Below are 24,836 nucleotides of genomic sequence, written 5' to 3'. Positions count from 1 at the left end.
TTGATTATAAAATATATGATGATGTGATGCGAAAACTTTTGATCCCATTTTAAGAATGGTTTACAACTACGAAAAAATTTAAGACAGGATTGTCTCAATCCTGTGACTGAGAGCTTAGCAAAGTGGAAGTTCAAAGTTCACATAAAAGAGAAATGGAGAAAGTAAATATTACATGTATTTCAAACTAATATATTGAATTAAAAAAAGATAAAAAATGTTATAAGACATACTAATAGTCATATCATAAATTTATAAACATTAACACGTATAAATTAAATAGAACGGTCTATTCAAATTATCTAAAGAACGGCTTTTAACGAAATGCATAATATGTTAATGAAACTCAAAACTATCCGGCAGATACCTGATATTAAAATATGTAATTAAGGCTATATTTTAATGAATATGTCAACAACAGTGTACAACCGACTTATAGTCAGGTTCATTTGATTTGCTCTACTTGAATTAGAAAGATATAAAAAACTTGGCAAGTCAAAACAATAATTCTTAAAATATATATAACTAGCTGACCCGGCAAACGTTATTTTGCCATATAAATTATTTTTAAATTTAGACCGTTTCTTTGACATTGCAACATAACGTTATTTTTCTAAAATAAGAGATATTTTTCTAAACTAAACGTAGCCTAAGTTACTCCTTATCACATTAGCTACCTGCCAATAAAAGTGCCGTCAAAATCGGTCCAGCCATTTCACAGATTAACCTGAACAAACAGACAGACAGACAGACAAAAATTTAAAAAAATGTTATTATATGTATATATTCATATACACGTATTAAAAAACAGATATTTCATTATTACAAACAGACACTCCATTTTTATTTATATGTATAGACAAAAAAAATGGCCCGTGCAATTTTACGTTTGTAGAAGGAATAATATTTATTGTAATAAAAAAGATATAAAATACAACCAATGGATATTATGAACTTATAGATTCTTATGTAATTGTTTTGAGTAGATTCTTAAAAATAGAATAATAATTGTATGACAACTATCATTAGGTATGTAGGTACCTACTGTGCTAAGCACGGTAGCTGTTTTAAAGTTTAAAAGAAAGCCTGTTGGTATATTCAGATAATAATCTTCTGTGCCTATAAACAGATTTTTTAGAGCTTTTAAATGGTATCAAGGTCATGTGGCCTAAAAACAATTAAATGTAAACCTAACCTAACTTTTAATAATTACTAAGAATATCTTTCTTCTCCCATCTTTTTTTTATGGAAAAGCAGGACAAAGGAGCGTACTGGTCACCTGGTGTTAAGTGATCACCGCCGCCCACATTCTCTTGAAATACCAGAGGAATCACAGGACTTGCTAGCCTTTAAGGAAGGTGTACGCGCTTTTTTTGAAGGTACCCATGTCGTATCGTCCCGTACCCCACAAGTTCATTCCACAGCTTTGTAGTACGTAGAAGAAAGCTCCTTGAAAACCGCACTGTGGAGACATCCAGATGGTGGGGATGATATCCTAACTTGTGGCGTGTCGTGCGAAGGTGGAATTCGGCAGGAATCAGGTCATCTTTATCTGATTGACTTTGATTCACTTTTTTGTTAGGCTAGTTTATTAAACGAATATCAAAAAATTTATTTGTGAACGTGGGCTTGAAGTCCGGGTCTGAAACTATCTATATGGGAGCTCACTGATCTCTTTTATTTAATTCTCGTCTATTGGTTGTGGATCAGTAGACATATGAGTTACAAGAGGCTTATATATTTTTTACCAAAATAAGGGACGAGACGAGCAGGACGTTCAGCTGATGGTAATTGATACCCTACCCATTACAATGCAGTGCCACTCAGGATTCTTGAAAAACCCAAAAAAAATGAGCGGCACTACAATTGCGCTCGTCATCTTGAGACATAAGATGTTAAGTCTCATTTGCCCAGTAATTTCACTAGCTACGGCGCCCTTCAGACCGAAACACTGTAATGTTTACACATTACTGCTTCAAGGCAGAAATAGGCACCGTTGTGGTACCCATAATCTAGCCGGCTTCCTGTGCAAGGACACACTTACACACACGCATATAAGCTGAAGCAAATTGTCTACTTGACCAGCTAACGTCAGGGGGTAAAGAAAAACGTTGTAGCAATAAGTCAACCCTAATTTTGTTATTTGAAATTTTTTTTGGGACTCATGCGGATTCATATCAAATACTTTGGTCAACGATTAAAAACATAAAGGAAGATTTTTTTCAAAGTAATCTAAAGTTTCATGCTTAATCGGTACGCAAACAAAGAGTTATTAAGTGTTAATAGTTTCACTTAGGTGTTCGAACTGGAAACCGGGTGTTAAGCACCTAGTTGTGATAATGTTTCTTACTAATACAAAAGGTAATTGTTCTCTTTAACAATAAACTTCGACACAGTAAGGTCGTAACAGGCATACGCATGATTTGAATTGTTAGATAATACATACTTATATAATACCTACCCTGATATAATCTCTACCCTACAAGAGAATTTAATGAAAAAAATGAAATATTGCAAGATTTGACATAAACAAAAAACATTGAAAGTTAAATAGAAGCTTTTAAAACTTCATTCGATAAAAAATATGGCAACCCTTTGAGGTGTTTTCCAGCTGTTATTTGAAATGTTCGTAAAAACGACTAAATTGCCTTTTTCATATTGGTAATATTAGAACACGAAAAATACCATACATTCACAGCTTGGAAATATATTCGTTAAAAATCTATCTACAGAACGGACGACAAAGTAACTATAAACATGTAAACGGACTATTGCTGCATGATAAGTTTTTGTTGTATTTGTTCTAAAAGAAAAAGGTAAAGTTAAAAGGTACTTTTATGAATTTTCATGTATTTACAGACTTTCAAATAAATCCAATATTAGAAAATATTTCTACTTTCTGATATTGGATTTTCATGGAATATTGACAAAATAAAACTGTGAAGTTATTTTATGATTCACTATCATATTACTTTTTTTATACCCTTACGTATTTATTGTTTGCATAAAAGATTGATTTAGTATTTAAGTTCGTAATAACAACAAATAATTTATTTCGAGAGAAAAATAAATTTAAAACAAGCAAACGTGACAGAAGTCTCAACTCATCTCAAGGAGTTCAAACTTTCAGGTGATATTATTTTATTAAATGCCATATTAAACTGAATCGTAGTGTAACTTAAAGACTACATATAAACAATCAAAAAACTTATACAACTTTATTCAATTTCTGTTTGTTGTTTCGAAGGATAAAGTCCAGTTACTAAAATAAACGCAGACCAGTTGTTTACATAGATACGGAAATTACTATTGTATGTATGTTTGTGTATATCAAATTAATTATTGTAGATAATAATACGTCGTGGTATTAATATATCATGACATGGTATTGAACCAATAACACACACAACAAGGTCAGCTGGTAGGTTTCCAGTAGCCATATTGAGATGTCGTACTATACCTAGTACTTTAAACAGTATTAAAGCCCTGCGAACCAAGTACTTCAACGCCATATTGATTGATTGCAAATATAAATACATGTACAAAGGATACACTCAAAAATCTAGTATTTGTACCACTTGCTTTTAGATGTTTTTCTTAAAGATTAATTCTTAAGTATTACTAAAATTCACATTATTCACTTAGAAACAAATGTTAATAGCTTAGCGAATAACCTAATAATATATTCGTATAGATATTTGTATTTTGTATACTTAAATTCCTAGGACTTCTTTACTTATATATTACCTTTATATAAGTTTAATAATTAAATAATAGTAAGGAAATTTTAAAATTGAACTGTTCAATTTTATTTATAAAAACGATATGAGATTTTATTTTGAAACCTTGACATTTTACCGAAAAAGAACCATCAAATTATCGATAAAATGAACGTTCGAAATTTAATTAATAGTAATTTGGTATGCGCTGTACTAGCACTTTGAAGCTGGAATAAATAAAAGCACATTTTTACAACATTGAAATGAAATATGATTCGCAACTGAATGCAGAAGGTTAATAGGACATGACCGTTGCAAACGTGAATAATTCAATCGGTCAGAATGCTCTCAAGATACGTACGTCGTGTGATAAGAAATTGTCTTTTATTATTAAAAACATGTATATTCAAAATATATAAGTAAAGTTTCGTCTTTATAGTTATCGTTTAATGAAATGCGATCCTACCAAAATTTTTGATTTTTATTTGCACGACGAGTGACTGTTCACAGTATGGAAGGCTCGAACACCGAACAATTGTTACCCCTCTAGTGACAGAAATCCCTTACCAAGATCATCAATGTCAACATCGATAGCTCTAATTATTTAAACAATTTGAGACACTGTGAGACAATGTGAGAGACATATGAAGTACCTGCAGCCCTAGCTTCTTTTCGCATCTTGATACTTCAAGTCATCTTGGTGCGCAGCGCTATGTGTGCGTGTGCTTATAAATATGCAGCTCATCTGTGTGACAGTGACGCTCGACGATAATTGCTCAGACGACCACTGCCGCATTACTGTCACACAGATTAAGGGACTACGCGCACTTATTCAGCTCTTTTCAGCTTTTGTCCATAGAAAACAACAATTTTGTATGGAGACGTGTACGCGTCGGTTCAGCTTTCCGCGTCCGGTCTGCTTTCGCGGCAAACCAGCATAGAATGAGGATAAATGTGTTTTTATTATGCGAATGCTATAGAGAGCGTTCGGCGCTGTTCCGCCGCGTACAGCGCTGTTCGCCGTTGAATGAGGCGGAACAGCTCTTTACAGGGATGGTTCGTGATTCCTTGTCGACAAGTTGCGACCTGTATTGTTCCTGCATTGATTTGACGTAATCATTATGCACGCAAAGATTAAAGAGTGCAGACGTGATTTAAAGTTATTATTCTCATTCTTACGACACCGTACGCGGCTGATAGAAGCAGAGCTGTATAAGTTTGACCAAAATCGTTCAGCGAAACGCGAATGGAGCTGAATAAGTGCCCTAAAGCTGCATGTTAACAAGCACACGCATACATAGCGCCGCGCGCCAAGATGACTTTAAGTATCTGTACACTACTGCACCTAGCTGGAATCCTGTAAAAGATTAGATGTTTCACGTCATTCTTACAAAATGCAGAGTTTTAATCACTAATCTAACATCTAAACTCATATAGAAAGATAAATTTATTCAAACAAGACAAATCATATAACTGTATTTACAATACTTTGATTACAGCAAATTAAAACTATCATTTAATACAAGGAATACTGGCAGCATTTCCTCGTTGTATAACTAAGCTGGTATATATTGAAATAAATCTTGAGACAACTCTCAATCTTATTTCAAATTGACATTAAAATTAAATTAAGTGACAATATTTATTTTTTTAATCTGCTCGAGCAAACTCTCGATTCGCAATATCCTCACATATATGGTATTGAAACCAAATAGAAGTAGAATTTTACAATCGTCAATTAAATATAACTGTGGGCTTAAAATGTGAAGTGCGAGTAGGGTTATTGAGTGTAGTTTAATGTAAATGTTTTAAATACAAAATTTCATTTCGTTGCAATATTATATGGGTGAATTTAAAAAATATATTCGTGATGCTAGAACATCGATAAGTATTTTACTTTTCTAAATCTTCTATCTTAATCATTTTCGTGATTACTGCGACCTGAGACTTCTTAATTGGTATATCTCACTGATTGCGTCTTCAATTTGAAGCTCTCCAATCTCAACTTAAGGGCCTCCAGATGGCCACTAGTGTATTTTACCTCTTTTATGTTATATATAAATTATGAAGTCAGTAACAGAACACATATGATCACGGATTGCGTATTGGACGCCTTCTCAAATACGTACTCAAGGAAAACTCTATTAAAAAATAGACGTCGAAAAGATGATTAATTAGAATCGGGAATGCGACAAATTGGAGCGAGCGAGGATGGCAACACACGCTTACCCCATGAATGCCCCTGTCTCTCACTCTTTTCTAGCTTCCCCCTGTTGGCAAACCCCTCCCCTCTGTTACGCGAGGATACGTTAACCAATAACAAAAATAATGGATAAGCAGAAAGGTAATAGCAGAAATTTATGAAAAAAATAAAACATGGAGTAGACTAAAAAAACCTAAAAATAATCAAACAGGAAAAGGGTTTAAAACTAAAAGAGAACCTAGCACAAATAAATAAAATTTACAAAAGTCTAAATAAATTTTTGGCTGAAGGTTCAGTCCATTAGTTGCCAGAGTTACCCCACTGTACCTACCTACCCTACTGTACTGAACCTAGCACAAATAAATAAAATTTACAAAAGTCTAAATAAATTTTTGGCTGAAGGTTCAGTCCATTAGTTGCCAGAGTTACCCCATTGTACTATATTTGTAGGTAATAAAACTAACCCCGGGAAGTACCGACAAACATTTTGTAAAAAACATACATAATAGACTAGAGAAATACTTAACCCAATTAAACTTTGTATATGCTCAACAGTACGGTTTTCAGCAAAAATCAAACACAGTGGTCCCACTATTGATTTAGTAACCACAATGAAAACCAAAATAGACCAGAGCAATAATGGTAATAGGATTTTTTATAGATTTAATAAAGGCTTTTGATACAGTCAATCATACCCTGCTGCAAAAAAAATGGAACACATAGGTATAATAGAAAACACATACAAAAATCTAAAAACTCCTATAGAAAAATTTCGGTATCAGGTTGTAAGAATTGGTGCTCTTCAATGAATCCTAAGCTAATGAGATGCGGGGTACCCCAGGGATTCCTTCTAGCACCTTTAGTATTCATTGTGGATGTAAATAACACAAACATAGCAGGTTTGCAGAGTCATCCTACTCTTTATGCAGACGATACTTGTCTCAAAACATACAACTACCTAATCTATCTGATCATAACATAAGAGCAGAAGTATTACAAAGGACTAATGAGGAAAAATATCTTGCAAATATTGCAAATTGCAAATATATATTTATACAATCTTGGAAAAATCTTGCTCAATATACTGAATAACAAGTTAACAAAGTGAACTTATAAATATAAGAAATAAACTTTCTCCTCTAGTAGGTTCACTACACTAAAAAATTGTTTGGTGTATGCCAAAAAGAGTTTGACTATTGATAGACATAAACTTGCTATACCTCATAGAAATATAGTGCAATGCAGCTAAGACCAATTTAAAACCTATTCAAACCCTACTAAACCATAATATAAAATGATATATTATTCCACATTTATTAAAAAACACAAACTCATCAGATTGTCATCATCACTTTGAACTATCAAATATTTTTTAAGTATTAGTATGAAATAAATCATAATTGTGTATCGCGTAAAGATTCGTCGTGAATGCAATATTATGCAAACAAAGTGTTAAACATGGCACTCCGTTACAAATGCAATATTTTTCCGGTTATTTACGCACAAGTCACCACATTGATAAAACAGTCGTAAATGAAAACGTCCACACGAAATCAATTAATCTCGATGTCAAATTGATTATTGTATAAGCTATAAGTAAAGTTTTTCATAGACACAAAACAATAATATTATTATAATATTAATCGTATGCATAAATATAACTGCTTAGAAGAAATATCCGTATAAGATAATTATATCCAAACTGACTAACCAACTAAAGTCATCATCGCAAAGCTTAATCAGAAGAGCTAATCTTAAGAAAGGGAATTTCTTATTACCAAGGGGAAAGACAAGAATAATATGACTAGTTTTAAAGCAAGCAATGCAATTACTATGTTGGTGCTATGCTATATCTTCCGATATGAAAAAAAAATCTCGATCTGGTCGATTACAAATAAAATTTATGGTAAGATCAAAGGAGTGATATCAAGGTTGACAGCTTGCTTAAAAATCTTCCAAATATATGCAGACACTCTAACATCGTGTATTTAACTATTTGAAAAGAAATAAGGAAACCTGGCGGTAGTTATTGTAAGCCGAGCTCGGCTGGCTTGCATGCGTCGTTGGCCCGAATACCCGATGCAGTGCAGTAATGTGCAGCTATTGTCAGCTGTATAGCTACAGATATACTGCTATAAGCATTTCAGTGACGCGAATTCACAGAATTTTACACATCCAGAAAGTGTCTAACTATATTTTTATTTCTTTTGACACAAATAAAATTTTAAAACAAAATTTCTTGAACGATGCGGGATTTCAGAGGTCGTGGGTTCGAGCCCACGACCTCTGGCGGTCCATGCCAGTGCTCTGCTAAGAGCTAACCGTTCGAGTGACGTATCATATTAATCCTACCAATGCGGGCGATTTTGTTGCAACAATAATTTGTTGTGTTTTTAAAAAACAACAAATTGTTGAATTTTTTTAGTTATTTATTTATCGCGTTCGCCAGTCATGAGCATGTCGGTGACGCGAACCCATAAGACTTTGCCATTCCAAAAAGTGCCCAACGCGGCTACAGAAGTTTTCTCTTCAACAATGAAATTTGACGATCGACGAAAGGTTAGTAACCATTCCGATTGTAAATGCTAAAGGGATGCTAAAGTGTAGCTACCACATGTCAAGCCCTCCTGATATAATAATGTAAGTCCAATTATAGATCTTCTTTCTTTGTAATATAATGCTGAAAATTTATTACCTATGTCCTTGTCGAGGTGACGTTCAAATCTAAAATAATTTATGAATTACGCTCTCTGTGCTACCACTCGTTAAGAGTTACAAAACCTCATAAAATATTGTCAGCGGTGAAAGAATGTTTACTTTTACGAACTTTACGATTAAAAGTGCTAAAGCGGGAGCCAAAGGTTACCTCTAGTGGGAGGCTCCTTTGCTCAGGCTGCCGGCTAGATTATGGGTACCACAACGGTGCCCATGTCTGCTGAGAAGCAGTAATGTGTTAGCATTATTGTGTTTCGGTCTGAAGAGAGCCGTAGCTAGTGAAATTACTGGGCAAATGAGACTTAACATCTTATGTCTCAAGTTGACGAGCGTAATTGTAGTGCCCCTCAGAATTTTTGTATTTTTCAACAATCCTGAGCAGCAATGATTACTCATTGCTGCTCAGGATGAATTGTTACCAATAGACAAAAACTATATTAGGTACAAAACAGTAATTTTGATTTTTTAATTTATAAAAATATTTTGCAATATTTTAAAGTCTTTGTTCACCAGTGGCCGTCTTTCGGCTGATGATGATGATGGTAAAGTCCCCAAATTCAATATAACTATTGCAGTTATCTCTTTCTCAAAAATCACACGTAAGTGATACATAAGTTCTAAACTATTATGAGATAGTCACCCACAAAACAATGACATTCATAATGAAGTTCTGATACAGCCTAAGTGACATTATTTCAAAGATGATGTCATAGAGAATCCCTTAGATGGTCTTCGCTAAAAGTAAACATCACATTATTGTATGATTCCACGTACGAGATTCGATTTACTTAGCGAATTTGCATCGAAGCGGGTACGTATTTATTTAAATATTACATTCGAGAGAATCATTAATTTTTATTTATAAAAACGCTACTTTGCTTTTGCTAATTGATTGAAACTTGTATTCATCTAATGAAAATCCAGTGATATTCTTTCGATAAAAATTCATTTTCTTTGTTATGAAAGTACGGATGCAAAAACAACAATATAAATGATTTTCTTTATGGAATTTATACTCTTAAAACCAATGAATTGTATTTGCTTCATAAAATATAAACTGTTTTAAGTTTTCTATACCTTGTAACAGCAAATAAACAGAGTACCTTGGGCAATTTCATTTCGACGGATTAACAATCATGTTATTGAAGTGCCGATTACGGATTGCGTCTAGGAGTCTTTATATCCAGTTTGCTAATAAATTAAATTTTGTTTATCGTATTATGGTTTCCTATTGATATTTTAATTCTATCAATAGAGAGATATTTTATGTTTATATGATTAGAAATTATTATAATGGAGTTTTACAATTGCCTATATTTTTGCATATGAATGATAGAATTAACTTTATGTATCTCAAATAAAAGTCAGAATATTTGTATTAACTCTTCATAAATTTAAGCTGCTGTTACGTAATTTCCTAATTCAACTGAGTTATAACTTAATAAACAGGGGAATAGTTTATCTAATTTAATATATTAAATAAGTTTTCTTTTTTTGCCATTTAGTGCTGTACCTAATTGTGCAATGATAAAAGCCTGGAGATTGTCACAAAATTTTATCTTTAACCGTCCCTTCTCCAGCTCGTTTTAGGTTTCTAGCTATAATACGAATGTTTTTTTCCTCCGGTCTTTATCTTTGCCTTCCCTTTCCTCTTTTTCTATCACAGTAATACCCATCCAGTGATATCTTTTTAACTTTAGCCTTTTCTACTCTAGAGTGTGTTTTCAGTCCATCTTCATTTAGTTTCCTGACAGCATAAGACATAGCGCTTGGTGCCTACGCCTGTCGTATTGTAAGTCCAACATTAATTGTCCTTTAGTAATAATGTAATTTTAAACATATTTCTACCTGTCGTATTTTGCAAGACAAGTAGAGTTTAGCGTTCGTCTGGTAGATATATATTAACAGTAAATCAGTTTTAAGTGTCTTATAGTGCCACTGGCAGAGCTTGTCACAGTGTAGGAAGCAACGCAAAAATTTAAATTTTGCAACAAAGTTTGTATATCATAGTAAAAATGTATGAATCTCTCAATCTACTTATATAATGATGACGAACCCTATTTTTTTATTTATTACCTCTTGTAGAACCTCTTCTTATTAATATTTATGTATGTACATTATACAGTATAACGCTGTCTATAATTCAATCTATAAAAGTAATTAAGACTCATAATCAATTTTACAATCATTTACATCACATGACACACGCGTGACGTCAATGAATCTTATTTAGTGCTTATCCCAACAGCCTGAAAATAGCACCAGTTTTTAGTGCCTCGAGACCGGACGGCATTAATGACTAGGCAATTCAGAGCTCGAATCAAATCTCAAATTATTTCCAGTGCGATTAAATCTATCAATGAATTTCCGGCAGCTTGACACTTATTATCGACGCTGAAACAGAGAGCCCTATACAAACAGAGTAACTATTGTACAACGAAGTCGAATAACTTTGAAATAAATTATTCTTTAATCGAATATAATTTAAGTAGATAAATAGAGCCAATCAATTATTTTCTATTTTTTTTAAATATTGTCAAAGCTCCTATTTAGATTATGGCAATTAACATTACTAATATATTACTAGCCTTATTTATTTATAGTGGATAAAAGATCAAAACCGAATATACAATAACTGATCAAGCTGTTGTTTGACCATCACATATTAGTTTAACACAAGTATTAAATATTTTATAAAGAATAGAACTTATGTTATCTTCGTTGTATGTATGAAGTAAAGCTATTTCATGTAAAAATAATTTAATTCAATCTTAGTTCCTTACTTGGAAACTGAATTTAGCCATCAAAAGCTACCAAACCTACTGTGACATCTTCCGTCAACTCGAGACAAATGAGCTAAGCAATGAGCTAAATCTAAAAAACTATTTAAAAGTGTGTTCTCTGGTTATAATTGGCTACTCATGTGACGTAAGTTGGAGTCATTCTGAATGAACAATGGAGGTTTGGTCGTAAATTATATGTTCAATGCGGCAATACAAATGTATCGATGGATTTCTGCTTACTATTATCGGAACTTATATGCAACTTAAAAATACTTTACACTTGCATCAGTATTTATAGCTCTTACTTTGAGGGTCTTTTCCTCGCCATACGATGTTTTAAAGTTTAAACGCGTTTTACTCTCATATTATACCAAATTAATTAGAAAACGTAAGAAGTACGCAATATTTAACATGATTAGTATAACAGATTAAATAGCTTAGTATCTATTCCAAACAGAGAAAATTAATGATTTTACAAAACATCTTTCTCGGCATGAAAAAAGTTGAAAAATGGTGAATTTTCATTATATAAAAGTGAAGGTAGTTCATACTTTTACTATTGCTTACCTATAGTCTTATGTTATGATAAAATAGTTTGATATCTATACCACAAAATGTTTTTTTTATTTTTTTTATCGGCATGATGAAAAGTATTTTTGTAAAATAATTGTAATCTTTTTGAAGTGTTAATTTTTAATGTAACATAAATTGTTATTTTTGTGTACGATAGCGCAATAATTTTTATTGTATTTAACCACATAAATGCTAGTACTTTTATACTGATTATAAAGCAATTCGTTCGAAATTGTTCCCTAACAATGGTTCCACAAGCCATGTTAAAGTTTTCAGATCTGCTGGCACTCCCGGAATGCAACCCTTATTTTATTATATAAATAAAGGCAAAAGAGGCGCATTTATACCTTCAACATAATTTTTTAGATTGTGTGTCGAATTTATTCTGCCCTAAACAATTAGGCTATCGGAATGTCAATAAATGTCAGGAAATGGGTTCATAAATAGCGTAACTCTTCAGTCTATAAACAATTAAATTGTATGTTCTTATTACCTTATAGCTGAGGAGAAGCATTTGTATTATTATAATTACTTATAAAGATTTAAGAAGGACTTTAGTGCGGTTAAAGATATAAAGACTATACAAATTAAATTTGTACCAATATTTATGAACGATGCGTGACCCGAAGTGAGGGATATCACTTAAAAATAACAAACTATTTCTATAAAGATTATTTAATCATTATTCATGATAAACTTCTCGAAACGGGATTGGAACAGGCAAGAATTGAAAGCCGTATTGTATCCTGTGGGGGGCTTCATACCACAGGATGCCCGCCAGTTACGACGATGTGCAATCATTGTTGGGTTTCGGTTTATAGGGCGCCGTAGGTATGGATATTAATTAACGAGACTTTATATCTTTTGTCTGAAACTGACAAGCGCACTTGGACGTAGTTCCTGAAAAACGTTTCAAGCCACAAACATCATATTTTAAGGAATTCGTTTTTAAACTTTATTAAATATTAGTGAATTCCATACATGTGGGTCGGGCTACTAAATGATGATGTCACTCAATATATAGTGATAGTAGGGCTGTCATTTTTTGTCAGTCCGGTAATATGAATCACGTGACCAGTTTTGTGTTCTTAACTCAATTTCAACATGATTGTGGTTTGGAACGTTTTTCTGGAATTACGTCCATTTGTTGCGGGAATTTTGAGTTTTCAAGAATCCTGAGCGGCACTTCATTATAGTAATATAGTATAGTAAATTAAATCACACTCACACGCCATACATCATTTGAGGAGCAGGCAAGTAGCACACACTTCATCGTCCTGTTTTATTTTTCAGTCCCAGCATTGCCTCTATTTAAGTTTTTAGTTATAAATTCAATAAACATAATGTACTCACTCATATGAGATAAATTGACGGTGCATTGTTCAGGCGAGGCCAGGCTGTAATGAGGCTCCTCTTTCGGCTTCAGCAATTCATGAGTGGAGACAGCATGGATTGACAGCTCCTGTTGTTCAACAAAATAGATTTATAAAAATTTAATATTTATATACAGACCATATCGATTAGAATTACTAAATCGCGTCAGATTAAGGGGAGGTGATTTAATTAAGAGCTAAAAAGAGTGCATTTAGAAAATCTGACGTTTGAGCAAAATTTACTTGTCGTTGATTTTTTTAAACATAATAATATAGTGAGAAGTGAAGAGCTGTCTCAACTGAGTACAGCTTTCTAGAGGCCAATTTGGCCCTTCAAATAACCACAAAAATGAACGTCGCTCGATATATATACATATATATATATACAAGAATCTCGCGCTAAAGTGTTGAAATAATATACATTTGTCGAGTCTTACTCGCACACAATAGCGTATGCACCATTTAATTTAAAACCGAAATCATCTAGCATCAAAGTAGGGTATGCCTTCTACTATGTGCGAGACAAGGACATATCCAATACAAAATAAATACTTAAAAATACAAAAACAAATATTCATTCTCAAACACAATTAACTCAAATCGAAAACATTTATCATATAAATAACGCAGCTGTCGGAATTTGAATCCGGGACCTTTAACTCTAAGTTTGTGCTACCGGGCTAAGTGGTTATCTTATACAATTAACAGAACTATGTAATTTTAAAGACTTTTATATAAAAACACAAGATGACCCAGTAAACGTTGAATTGCTATATTATAAAGTAAAATAAAATCAATAATTAAAATTTTTGGGGTATAAAAAATAGATGACGACCTATTCTCAAACCTATCAAATATATCGCACATAAAATTTATCATACTACAATAATTATTTAATTTATTCGATTGCCATCTTGCAACCCTATTGCGGATCTGTGGATGGAACAGAATAATATAAAAATCGCGATACAAAAACAGGGGTTTATCATAGAAAAGTGAAAAATTGGTCAAAAAAATAAAAATAAAATAATTAGGAGTGGGTCACACTTACCTTCTAGATATTAAAATAAGAAGCGCTTACAAGGTGTACTAATAAAGTGATTGTCTTGAAATAACATCCGTAAACACAATTAGTATGTGTTACAGTATATGACAGTCTAAATCTTCTGATTGAGCAATAAAAATATTCCTTGTTCATTTAAATCTCAGATTATAATGTATCTTCGGCGGTATTTTGCAGGGCGCCCATTTTTTAAGTTATCATTTTGATTTTTGTTAAAATTACAGCAATCTTACTATTATGGTGTATAAGAAACAGACTGGCCGGACATAGTAGTAAAGTTCCGCTAGTTACTCTTCTGGTGCAAACTCAAAATAAAAATAAAAAATCCGTGAAAATATATTTAATAATGCGTACAACCAGTTTATTTTTCTTTAATAACAGCTAAAACTCGCTCATAGCTCCAGATAGTGGAAATTAGCAGTATTACACGCGTGCCTACGATATTTTTCGTAAGTTAATATTAAATCGAATCTTAAAGATAGCAAATAAATAGTCAACAATATCTATTTTTAAATACGTAGGATGCTTTCTCCATTCGTGAATAAACGGCTAGTATACCCTCGACGTAGTGAATGTAAACGCTGTCCAAGTGATAAGCTCATACGCGTGATTAGAAAGACAGTTTACAAAAAAAATTTCACTACAAACATGCAACCTTATAACGAGATTACTAAAAATAAAAATAAATGTGTGTGTAGTCATGTACGCACGCAAGAAATTTTTAATATTTTAATATTACATTTTTACTGTTTTTGTTGTTTTACTTTTTTATTATATTTTCTTATTATATACAGATTCTTCGTAATTTCATTGCATGTCATTATGGACATTAGTTTTACCTGATAGGTTCACATTTCTTATATTTATACTACTATATTTTAAATTTATAAATAACTAAACTATATATATATATATTTATATATATCTATTGAATCGGGAATAGACATAACAGTAAATAGATATTACCAATAATTATTGATCGCTATGTCTTGTTGCTTAAGCCACGCGATGATCTTTTTGACAGTAGAAGCTATATTGGATCTGATTTGTTTGCAACAGCTGCAAGAGCACACCTATTTACCGACGTTACACGTTTGTCAAGCGGCTATTAGCGTGAACGAGATAAAAATTCGGAAATAATATACACATGAGTGAGATCGATGCATTTCTTCAATTCACGCACAATATTTAGTTGTTGCACCACGCTTGACACTTGAGAAAAATTCTTTTCACAAACATTCTTGAGACGGTATATTAATTCGATTTGTTGACAAGTAATATTTCAAATCCGGGTAGTGAGCTTTTATTTATAACAATAATTATTATTGTAGTTTGATAATTTTTAAAGTGATATCTTTGACAGCTGTCAATTTTTATTTTTTATAATTGCACATACTACCATCTTTGTTTCTGGATCCATACGTATTCAATATAACTAGTGGTCGCCCAGAGATTGAAATTAAAAAATTCGACCATAATTCGTTAAATTTTTAAATTCGAACTTAATTAGTGGTTTATTTGTCAAAGACTACATCTCTATACTGTATGTGTGTGTATGTTGTGTTTATATTTATAAGGCATTTTATATAAGAACAAGAACATTATGAATATTCTCCATATGAACATTAACTGTGTTAAATTTCACGTTCAAGGGGTACAAAGATTTATTTTACGTATATATATACTTACGCATTTATATCTACTGTACTCTCCTTTTTTATTAGGGTCAACAATCGCTGTTCACAATATTTATTTATACTAAAGTATCAATATAAGATAAAAGTAATAATTGTGCCACCAGCACAGCTATCCACGACTTACAATACATTGTGATAGAATGTTGCAAAATGGTGATATATATATATATAGTATTTCAAATTCAAAGATAAATTTATTAAGTAGCTCATTAATAAGGTTTATAGTGTCTTCAAGACAGATTCTAATATATTTTTAAATTATCCAATAAGCAAAGATAACATGAAGTTGAATAAAAATGTTATTAGAAGTAGATCCCAATAGATATCTATTGGGATCTATCGGTGAACGTTTTCCAGCATTACTACGACAGAACTTGGTAGCAAACAGTGAGGCCAATCTGTATACACGTGTGCTGAACCAAGTAGTACAATATAATGTTAACAACATTTCAGTCATATCTTTTATGACACATAACATATAACTACGTGATCTTAAGCTGTCCACCTCTTTTTTTGAGCGAAAGCAAGATGTATTTATTAAGAAGATAGTCATATCTGTAACGGATGTATTTGTAGTGCACTCTACGAAAGAACTTTTTCTGAACTAATTCCTTTATGGTTGTGTATTTCTTATAGAAAGGGTTCCTTTCACACGGGTACATCATATTCAAATGGTGACCAAAATAATGATTTATAAATATTATAAAACTAAATGGCTGGGTGAAATTACAGCAGTGAAAAACAAAAACGTACATTTTATATGATATAATTCACGTGCGCGTCAAGGTGTAGGTTCTTATAGTGTTATATTCAGCATGGATTCGATTACATTCTTGTTGAAAAATAATTAACGATTTCTATAGTTACAAAAACGATTTCATTAAAGCCTTTTAACAGATGGTTGGAACTATGGAACTGTCATAAGTATTCTGCAAGTATTCCACTGTCAAATTTGGGTATAAAACTAATCGACGAATATAATAAATATCTACAGATAATAATCTAGGTACAGTTGTCCACGTCGTGTCTAATTTAATAATAAATTATCGTAAACCAAAGTACGATATAATCGACTCACGGTGCGCATAATTGAAGCCTGTTTAATTCTTTAATTTAGGGAACCAATAATACTTACGAATGTAAAAATATATATTTGACTATTTACCACCACATTTGACAACTACCTCCAGTTAAGCTTTAAGAAGATGTTTCAAGAAACTCGTAACAGCTCTTTTTAATCAAAATAGAGGCGAGTTTCACTATTTTAAATACAATAAATGAATTTTTGTCGCATCCCATTGCACAAAACGTGATAATACTCAAACGTTTTGACTTTTTTCAGTTAGTTGGAAAATAATAACAATTTCACTACGACGAATATTTAAGTAACGCTTAACGTAGCATAGATTTTCAAACAAATTTTTATCTATTTAATACTAGATATATATTTTTTTATTAATTTTATGAGCTATCAACATTCTTCAATGATCACAAAGCACAGGGCTCCTAGCTCATAGGTATTAAATTTTACACTACTAGGATTCACTGCGCCCAAATTCAAGAAATATATAAAAAGTTCTTTGACAAAGAAGGCTAACTGATGCCCGCGACGTCGTCTGCGTGGACGCTATGAAGTTTATATGTTTTCTCGACCTTTTGGACAATTTGAGTTACATATATAATAGAATTTTGTATGTACCTTATTCAACAAATAAATAATTGATTGAACGCCCCGCTACAATAGAAATCTAGGAAGAATTGTGTTGAAATGTTTTTTGTTACATCGTATGACCAAGTTGTAAGCGATTCAGTAAATTTTTTTGGTATTTTTATGTGTGTGTTTTTTTTTTTTTGTTTGCTTGACGCCGAGCATCTGACAGCGAGCGAGCATTTGCCTCATCTGCCGTCTCAGAAGCACGCTTTAGCCATTAGCTGGACATACTTGTGCCATTGAAAAGCTGCTTCTTCAGATGTTTCAGCGGCACGCTAAGAGGCCATATGCTCCGCGTTCTCTTGACGCCGACAAAAAACTTCTACAGATGTTTCAGCGGTACGATGAGAAGCCATACGCTCTGCGTTTTCTTGACGTCGAGAAGTTGATCTGTGCGGATAGCATTTTCCTGACGTCGAGCATTGTCATGCGGAACTTTCCAGAACTTTCTCCAGCTCTGACTTCTGCCTGACGTGCAGCTTACTCACGTATACGCTATTCAGCATGAACATTCGATTCTTTCTGTCTAACAATTGTCATAGCTCTAGCTCCTTGAGAGCTCTGTGAAAGATTGGATTTGCGTTTGCGAGTCATAATATCCAAAAACTTATCAAGATATCCAAATAGCTAAGACTAAAGAATTTACAACAAACATAATTTAACAACCTACGCTATATGATAAAAATATTAAACAAAGAAACTAAAGTACTGAACACAAAAATAATAATTACAAATCTAGAAATTACTTTACGAAGATCACTTTTTACGTAGAAAAAAGAAACTTAAAAAATAAGTCAAGAGTCATCAGCGGAGAATTCTAACGCGCCATATACAGTAGAAATCCTATAAATTCGAGAATTCGGAATTCGGTGCTCGAATTTACAGGAGTTCTGCTGTATTAAAAAACACTTAGACTTTACCGCGTCCGTCGACTAATCAGCAGCCCGTTTCAAATAACTTCGGTACTTTACTTATGATTTATCCCAAAGTAATGGGCAGATTTAACTGATTTAAGGGAGAAATATTATATACATTAAGTGTTCTTTATGATGAAGTAATTCAATTTAATGTAAAGTACTGATATATTGTCATTAAAAGCACCTAAGAACACCCCAGTATTTCATTAATTATTAAAACATAAAAGCAGTTTCTGTGGTTAAACCATAATAGGTAGGATGTTGATATATATGTAGTGAGTCGCGGATTATTTTGTAGATATTTTAAACTTCTATGATCACAATTGATTGTTCTATCTTTATCTATTTTCACAGCGTTCACCAAGCAAACTTATTCTTTTTTTTTTATTTTTATATATAAAACCTTTTTGTGAATCCAGGGTGTCCGCTTCCTGCATACCTAATTTTATTATTGGTCCAGCCATTGGCATATGAAGAAGAAACATACACACACACTCAGAAACATTCGTCTTTATTATATTAGTGTGATAAACAATTATATTATACATTATAATGTATTCATTATATACATTTTAATATGAAATAAATATGAATACCTCTCAGATTGCAGATTTTTGTTCTACTTACTGACACTTATAGTATTATTTTAGATAATTCAAACTATAGCCTATGTGTTATTCTGATGTAAAAGCTATATTGTCGTAAAGTTTCATTAAAATTCATTCAGTAGTCTTTGCATGAAAGAGTAACAAACATGCATCTATACGTTGTTACAAACTTTCATATTTATAATATACTAGCTTTTACCCGCAACTTCGTCCGCGTTGAATCGTTACTTTGGGCAATTTTTTTTACCTTTAGGATACTTTTCAAATAATACACATACAGGCTACTGTTTCCGCTGCTGGAAGCGCTCATTTATGATACAGCACATATTCCTTGTCTTTGGGGATAGTCTCTTTAATAGTATTTCCCTGTGAACTTTAATCTCCTATTTCATCCCCATGTATGCCAAAGTTTCAAAAATCCTTGAAATTATTTCTTATCTAATGCCTAAATACAAAGTTTCAACGTTTTATCTTCGATAATGACGAATTTCCATACAAACTGTCATCCCCTATTTCAACCCCTCCATATTATTTTCAATAAAAGGTAGCCTATGTCCTTTTTCAAGCTCTAGTCTATCTCTGTACTAAATTTTATCATAATCGGTTCGGTGCTTTAGGTGTGAATGCGTTACAAACAAACTTACATTCATATTTATAATATTACTAGGGATGTAGGAGTAGTAAGATTTTAAATAAATAGGCTTAGTTGTTATATGATATAAAAGATGAGCTGAGGGTTTCTTCCCCGCATATCTTTGCCCCTTTGCGAACTAATGTACCTTCATAACGTTTACCAAGTATTGTTGCAATGTGTTATGTTATTGTCACTCCCTATGGTAAATAAATGTATTTCTATTTCTACTTATCCGGCTTGCTACGTAAAACTACACCTTTTAATCATAAACATAAACGTCATAAGGCGTTCAAAGTATTCTAAGTTTTCATAATATATATTTTAATCTGAAAAGTTAGAGCTTGCCCAAGTGGCTTGCAATAAAAATCAAAAAATTAAAAGTAGAACTGATATCAATAAGCAATTGAAGTGTGTTTGCCATAGCTACAAAATATTGACTGTTGATAATTTGATTTAATGAACTTGTTAATTTCATGCTACAATTTCAATTCAATTACAGGAACTCTCTTTATGAACTTGTATACAATATTAAGTTGATGAACCAAATGCCGATATTTTCTACAAAATATTTCCTGTTAATAATTTGATTGAATGAACTTGTTAATTGCATGCTGTAATTATTATTTAATGAAAAAATAATTTAAAGTCCATTACAGAATTCTCTTTATGAAATTCTGTACAATATTAAGTTTATAAAACAAATGGCGATATTTTCATCGTCTGGTTTACATTACATTAACGTTTTTACTTTATGATACATGAAATATTACAAGAGTCATAATAATTGATTTTATCGACAGTTAACAGTTAAAGTTATGACGTCAACTAAAAGTTGTCAAATGGTGCAACTCAATTTCTGCTTAGCCAGTACTTTAAAATGTATGTTATTGCTAAAGTTGCTAAAAATGCAAGCCAGCCTTAATACATTTGTCACGTCACATATTCGACTGAAAAAAACAATTGATCATCCCCGAACGGTGTCATGGAAACTAAAAGAAAATGGTCAGCTTGACTCCGTTGGAGTTACCTGCATTACTAATATTTGCCACTATATTCGTGTATATTGCCACTTCTCATTTAAGATTGACATTGTAAAACGCATAATTAGAGATTTAAATAAATACATAATTTCATGCCTGACTCTAAAACTTCTGTAGTACCCATTTGTAAAGATTTGTAAGTAGCTATTGGGTAGTCATGGAGATAGGTAACCACTCTCAGTCATTACTATATATAACGGTTATAAAACTGAGATCCAAAGAATATTTCACTTATTTTGTCTTGTGCGACTTGACGCTATTGTTCGACAACTTCATGCGCGACCGTCCCACGGGGTGACAGACGGTGGCGGGACTGTACTATATATATCAGCGGATAGCCGCAACATCACCCGCTACCCCGTCACCCTATGGGACGGTAGTGCACGAAGTTGTCAGACTATAGTCGTCAACCACTTCAAGTGTGCTAATCTTACCTGAATCTTCTCGTCCCAGTGATATCCTGGACGCCTAGTGCTTCTGGGGAAGAATCACAAGGCGTCCAGGTATGTCGGCAAAGAAGGTCTCTTCTGACTGCAAAATCTCCTCGCTACTTATACGGATAAGCTAAACAATCTTCCAATAGTTTATCTATTAGTTTGAAATAAATAATATAGCAATATCATGACGTCCCGAAAAAATGTCAAACGAACATCTTTGGCGACGCTGTCATGCATTCCCAATCGACATACAGATTAGACGCCGCAGATGGAGCTGGATCACACTTCATAGGCACTCCAACCATATATCGAGGCAAGTCATAGATTAGAAACCTCAAGGAAAACGCAAACATGGTCGTCCAAAGCAAACCTGGCGGCGGACTGTCATTGACGAAGCGGAAGATATCGGAAAGACCTGGAGTGCTCACAACCGATCGCGATGGAGATGCACTGAGGATGCCCTCCGCCCCAGCAAGGGGATACAGGAACTTAAATGAATAAATGAAATCATGATATACCTTCAAAAATACTGTTTATTAACTCTCAATATCGCATTATATAATCTGGTTACTTTGGAATGGTAACATATCAACCGAATCATAACTACACGGGAAATGGGTACAAATTAGCAATTTTGAACACTTAATGGCCTGGTGTCATACTAGGGCATATGTGTCCGTTAGGTGCTGTCACCTTTTGAACCTGAAAACTAAATAGCTATCAGTAGAATGTCCACCTCTATGAATCTGTCTGGAGATACCATCAAATAAACAAATAAAAATTATTCACCTTACTAAAACGACATTTACGTCAAAGATAAGAGTACCAAATGATGAGCTTTTTTTATAAAAGGTCCAGCTTTAATGAGAAGAAGTAACAAGAAACTCATTACCACTCTTTTTAATCAACATTTACAGTTTTAGCATTTTAAATTCAATATAAGACAGTGTATGCAAACTGATACATCAAAATACCCAATATTTTGACTTAGCTTACGTAAGTTTAAAGAAAAAAAATATATTAATTAAACCACAATACAGTAACGAGTGCAGAAGATGCATCAAGCCTACATAACTACAACAAAATTAGAGGAATGGCGAGTATTTTATCAGATTCAGAAATAAAATCAAAGAAAATTATATTATAATTATAGTATTATCAAAATATTAATTATATTAATAAAAGTCCTCGACAAAAGGGTTGACCAGGCACCGCAAGCGGCGACTGTTCACAAGCTTTTTGTACTTCGAATATATTCTGTTTATGAACTGTTTCCTGCGTACCCCTTTTCTATGTCTTCAATTGAGACTGTAACATTTTTTGGAATAAATTAATTTCTTAAATTCATTTGTTTTGTTATTGTTATTAGGGCATCAATTTGAAACTGATGATATTATATACTATTTACTTTAAAGGTTATTATAATATTAGAGAAATCATATTTGCGATCCATTGCTGTTGATACAAAAATAGTCGCGCTTAAGAGTTCGTCAATCTTTTTACATATTTTATTTTAAAATGTAACACTTTCGTATGAAAAATGTTTGCTTTCTGTGAGAAGATGCGTGCGGGGTAGGATTAAACATAAATAGAAATGTAATTAATGGGATGTTTCAGAGCCCACAATCGCGTTGCGAGAATTTGAAAATTTCGTATCTCGGCTACAAATGGAATGATATTTTTGAAGCATTGTTAATATACTTTAGCAATAAAGTGAAAGCAATAACGAAAAATCTGATTTCTATTACTAAAAAATATTTGATGTATAAACTTTCATCGCAATCAACCGATTGTTTACGTAGAACATAGAAGATAAAAATAGAATGAATGAACAATAAGTTTCTGCAACTCGATCAAATATTAAAAATCTTAAAAAATTCTTGTGGATGGTTTACAAGTGTATTTACAATACACCGTGTATTCTAAGTTACACAATTTACATAATATTTATGTATCCAATGCATCTCAAAGTGTTCGCATATCATTTCCATTTCTTTCTGCCTAATTTTACTATGATTTATATTGTTCGTGTGGAATGGAAATTTACTGAGCTCATTTTCACCAAGTTTTGGAACAATATCAGCCGAATTCATTGTACTGTTTGCTTCACAAAAAGTTTAACAATACCGAAGTAAAACCATTGAGAGCTTGTCACATTTGAAGCACGTGTACTTAATAATATAACAATATGTTGACTGGTTGAATTTCCGTACTTTATAAAAGAAATTTGTTAATTTATAAAAACACAAAATTTATGATCTCTGTCATATAAAAATTTAAATCAAAATATTAAGTGTCTTAATTTATAATTTTGGAAACTAGAGTATTTTTAAAAATATGTTATGTTGTAGTAAGTGGTTAATATTTTACTATTAGGCCCTATCATTGTATTTTTTATTTCTTGTCATAAGAATGATATAATGATGTCATAGGATCATAAGTATTAAATACTAATCATATTTTTCCAATGAGGTTGTACCTATGACTAAAGTCGAAACAATGTAAAATAGAACAAAGTTGGTTGTTACTGTCATTACAAAATGAATAAACATATTTTTATGACAGTTTTCAGTTTAGAAAAAAAATGATATTAGGAATCTCAATATTATTTATGAAGACCTATCCTATCCCTAACGGGTATCTAGATGCCCGCACACACGAATGGGTTTGATGAAAAAAAATTTTTGAGTTTCAATTTAAGTATGGTGAACCCCCAAAACTTATTGTTTTTTTTTTATATTTTTGTGTGAAAATGTAAGTGCGGTCCACAGCATCCAATCTACTAACCAAGTTTCAACATACAACAACAAGTTAACACGGATAGACAGACAGACATGACGAATCTATAAAATTTCCGTTGTTTGCCATTTGGCTACGGAACCCTAAAAAGAACATTGAATAAATTTCACCACACCGTTTTTTCTTTCTTAGACAACTATTTGATTCCGAAGCGGTGGCATTGATATAATAGACATCAAAATGATGTTTTGTTCATTGCAAGACTACAATTAAATTTCACTTATAACGTGTCTAGATGACTTTGCGTTGTTAATTTCATGATTGAAGAAATTTCGTGACGCTACACTACTCGCACTAGTGTTAAACTGCCTATGGATCAAGTTACAGCTTTGTGGTGCTAAATGAGATTTGCGCGCGTATCGTTTTGTAGGTACCTAAGCAAAAATGCATCGGGCCACCCACGAATGCGTATAGAACAATTGTACTTACTAGTACAATATAGAATGTACGGACGTGGCATGCTTGAACTAACACAAAGGTACTGCTGAACCCACTAGCTAGTTTATTTGTATTTCCACTGGACTGTTTCAGCTAATTTACAATACTTCAAATTTATACTTATATTAA

At 32.5% G+C, this 24,836-nt stretch overlaps 1 protein-coding gene across 2 annotated transcripts in view; it reads right to left on the bottom strand.

Annotated features, from left to right (window-relative positions):
* Window positions 1-24,836, bottom strand: part of LOC126978438 (forkhead box protein E1-like) — an 86,123-nt gene that overhangs the window by 32,749 nt on the left and 28,538 nt on the right. For both annotated transcript variants that reach the window (XM_050827229.1, XM_050827230.1), the window contains exon 3: window positions 13,344-13,452. In XM_050827229.1, the coding sequence (XP_050683186.1) occupies window positions 13,344-13,452 (109 nt within the window). The remainder of the gene's footprint in view (window positions 1-13,343; window positions 13,453-24,836) is intronic.

The sequence above is a fragment of the Leptidea sinapis genome, chromosome Z (assembly GCF_905404315.1).
Source record: "Leptidea sinapis chromosome Z, ilLepSina1.1, whole genome shotgun sequence".
NCBI classification, from domain to species: domain Eukaryota; kingdom Metazoa; phylum Arthropoda; class Insecta; order Lepidoptera; family Pieridae; genus Leptidea; species Leptidea sinapis.
Note: the sequence above shows the minus strand (reverse complement) of the source record. Positions and strands in the feature narration are given on the sequence as shown.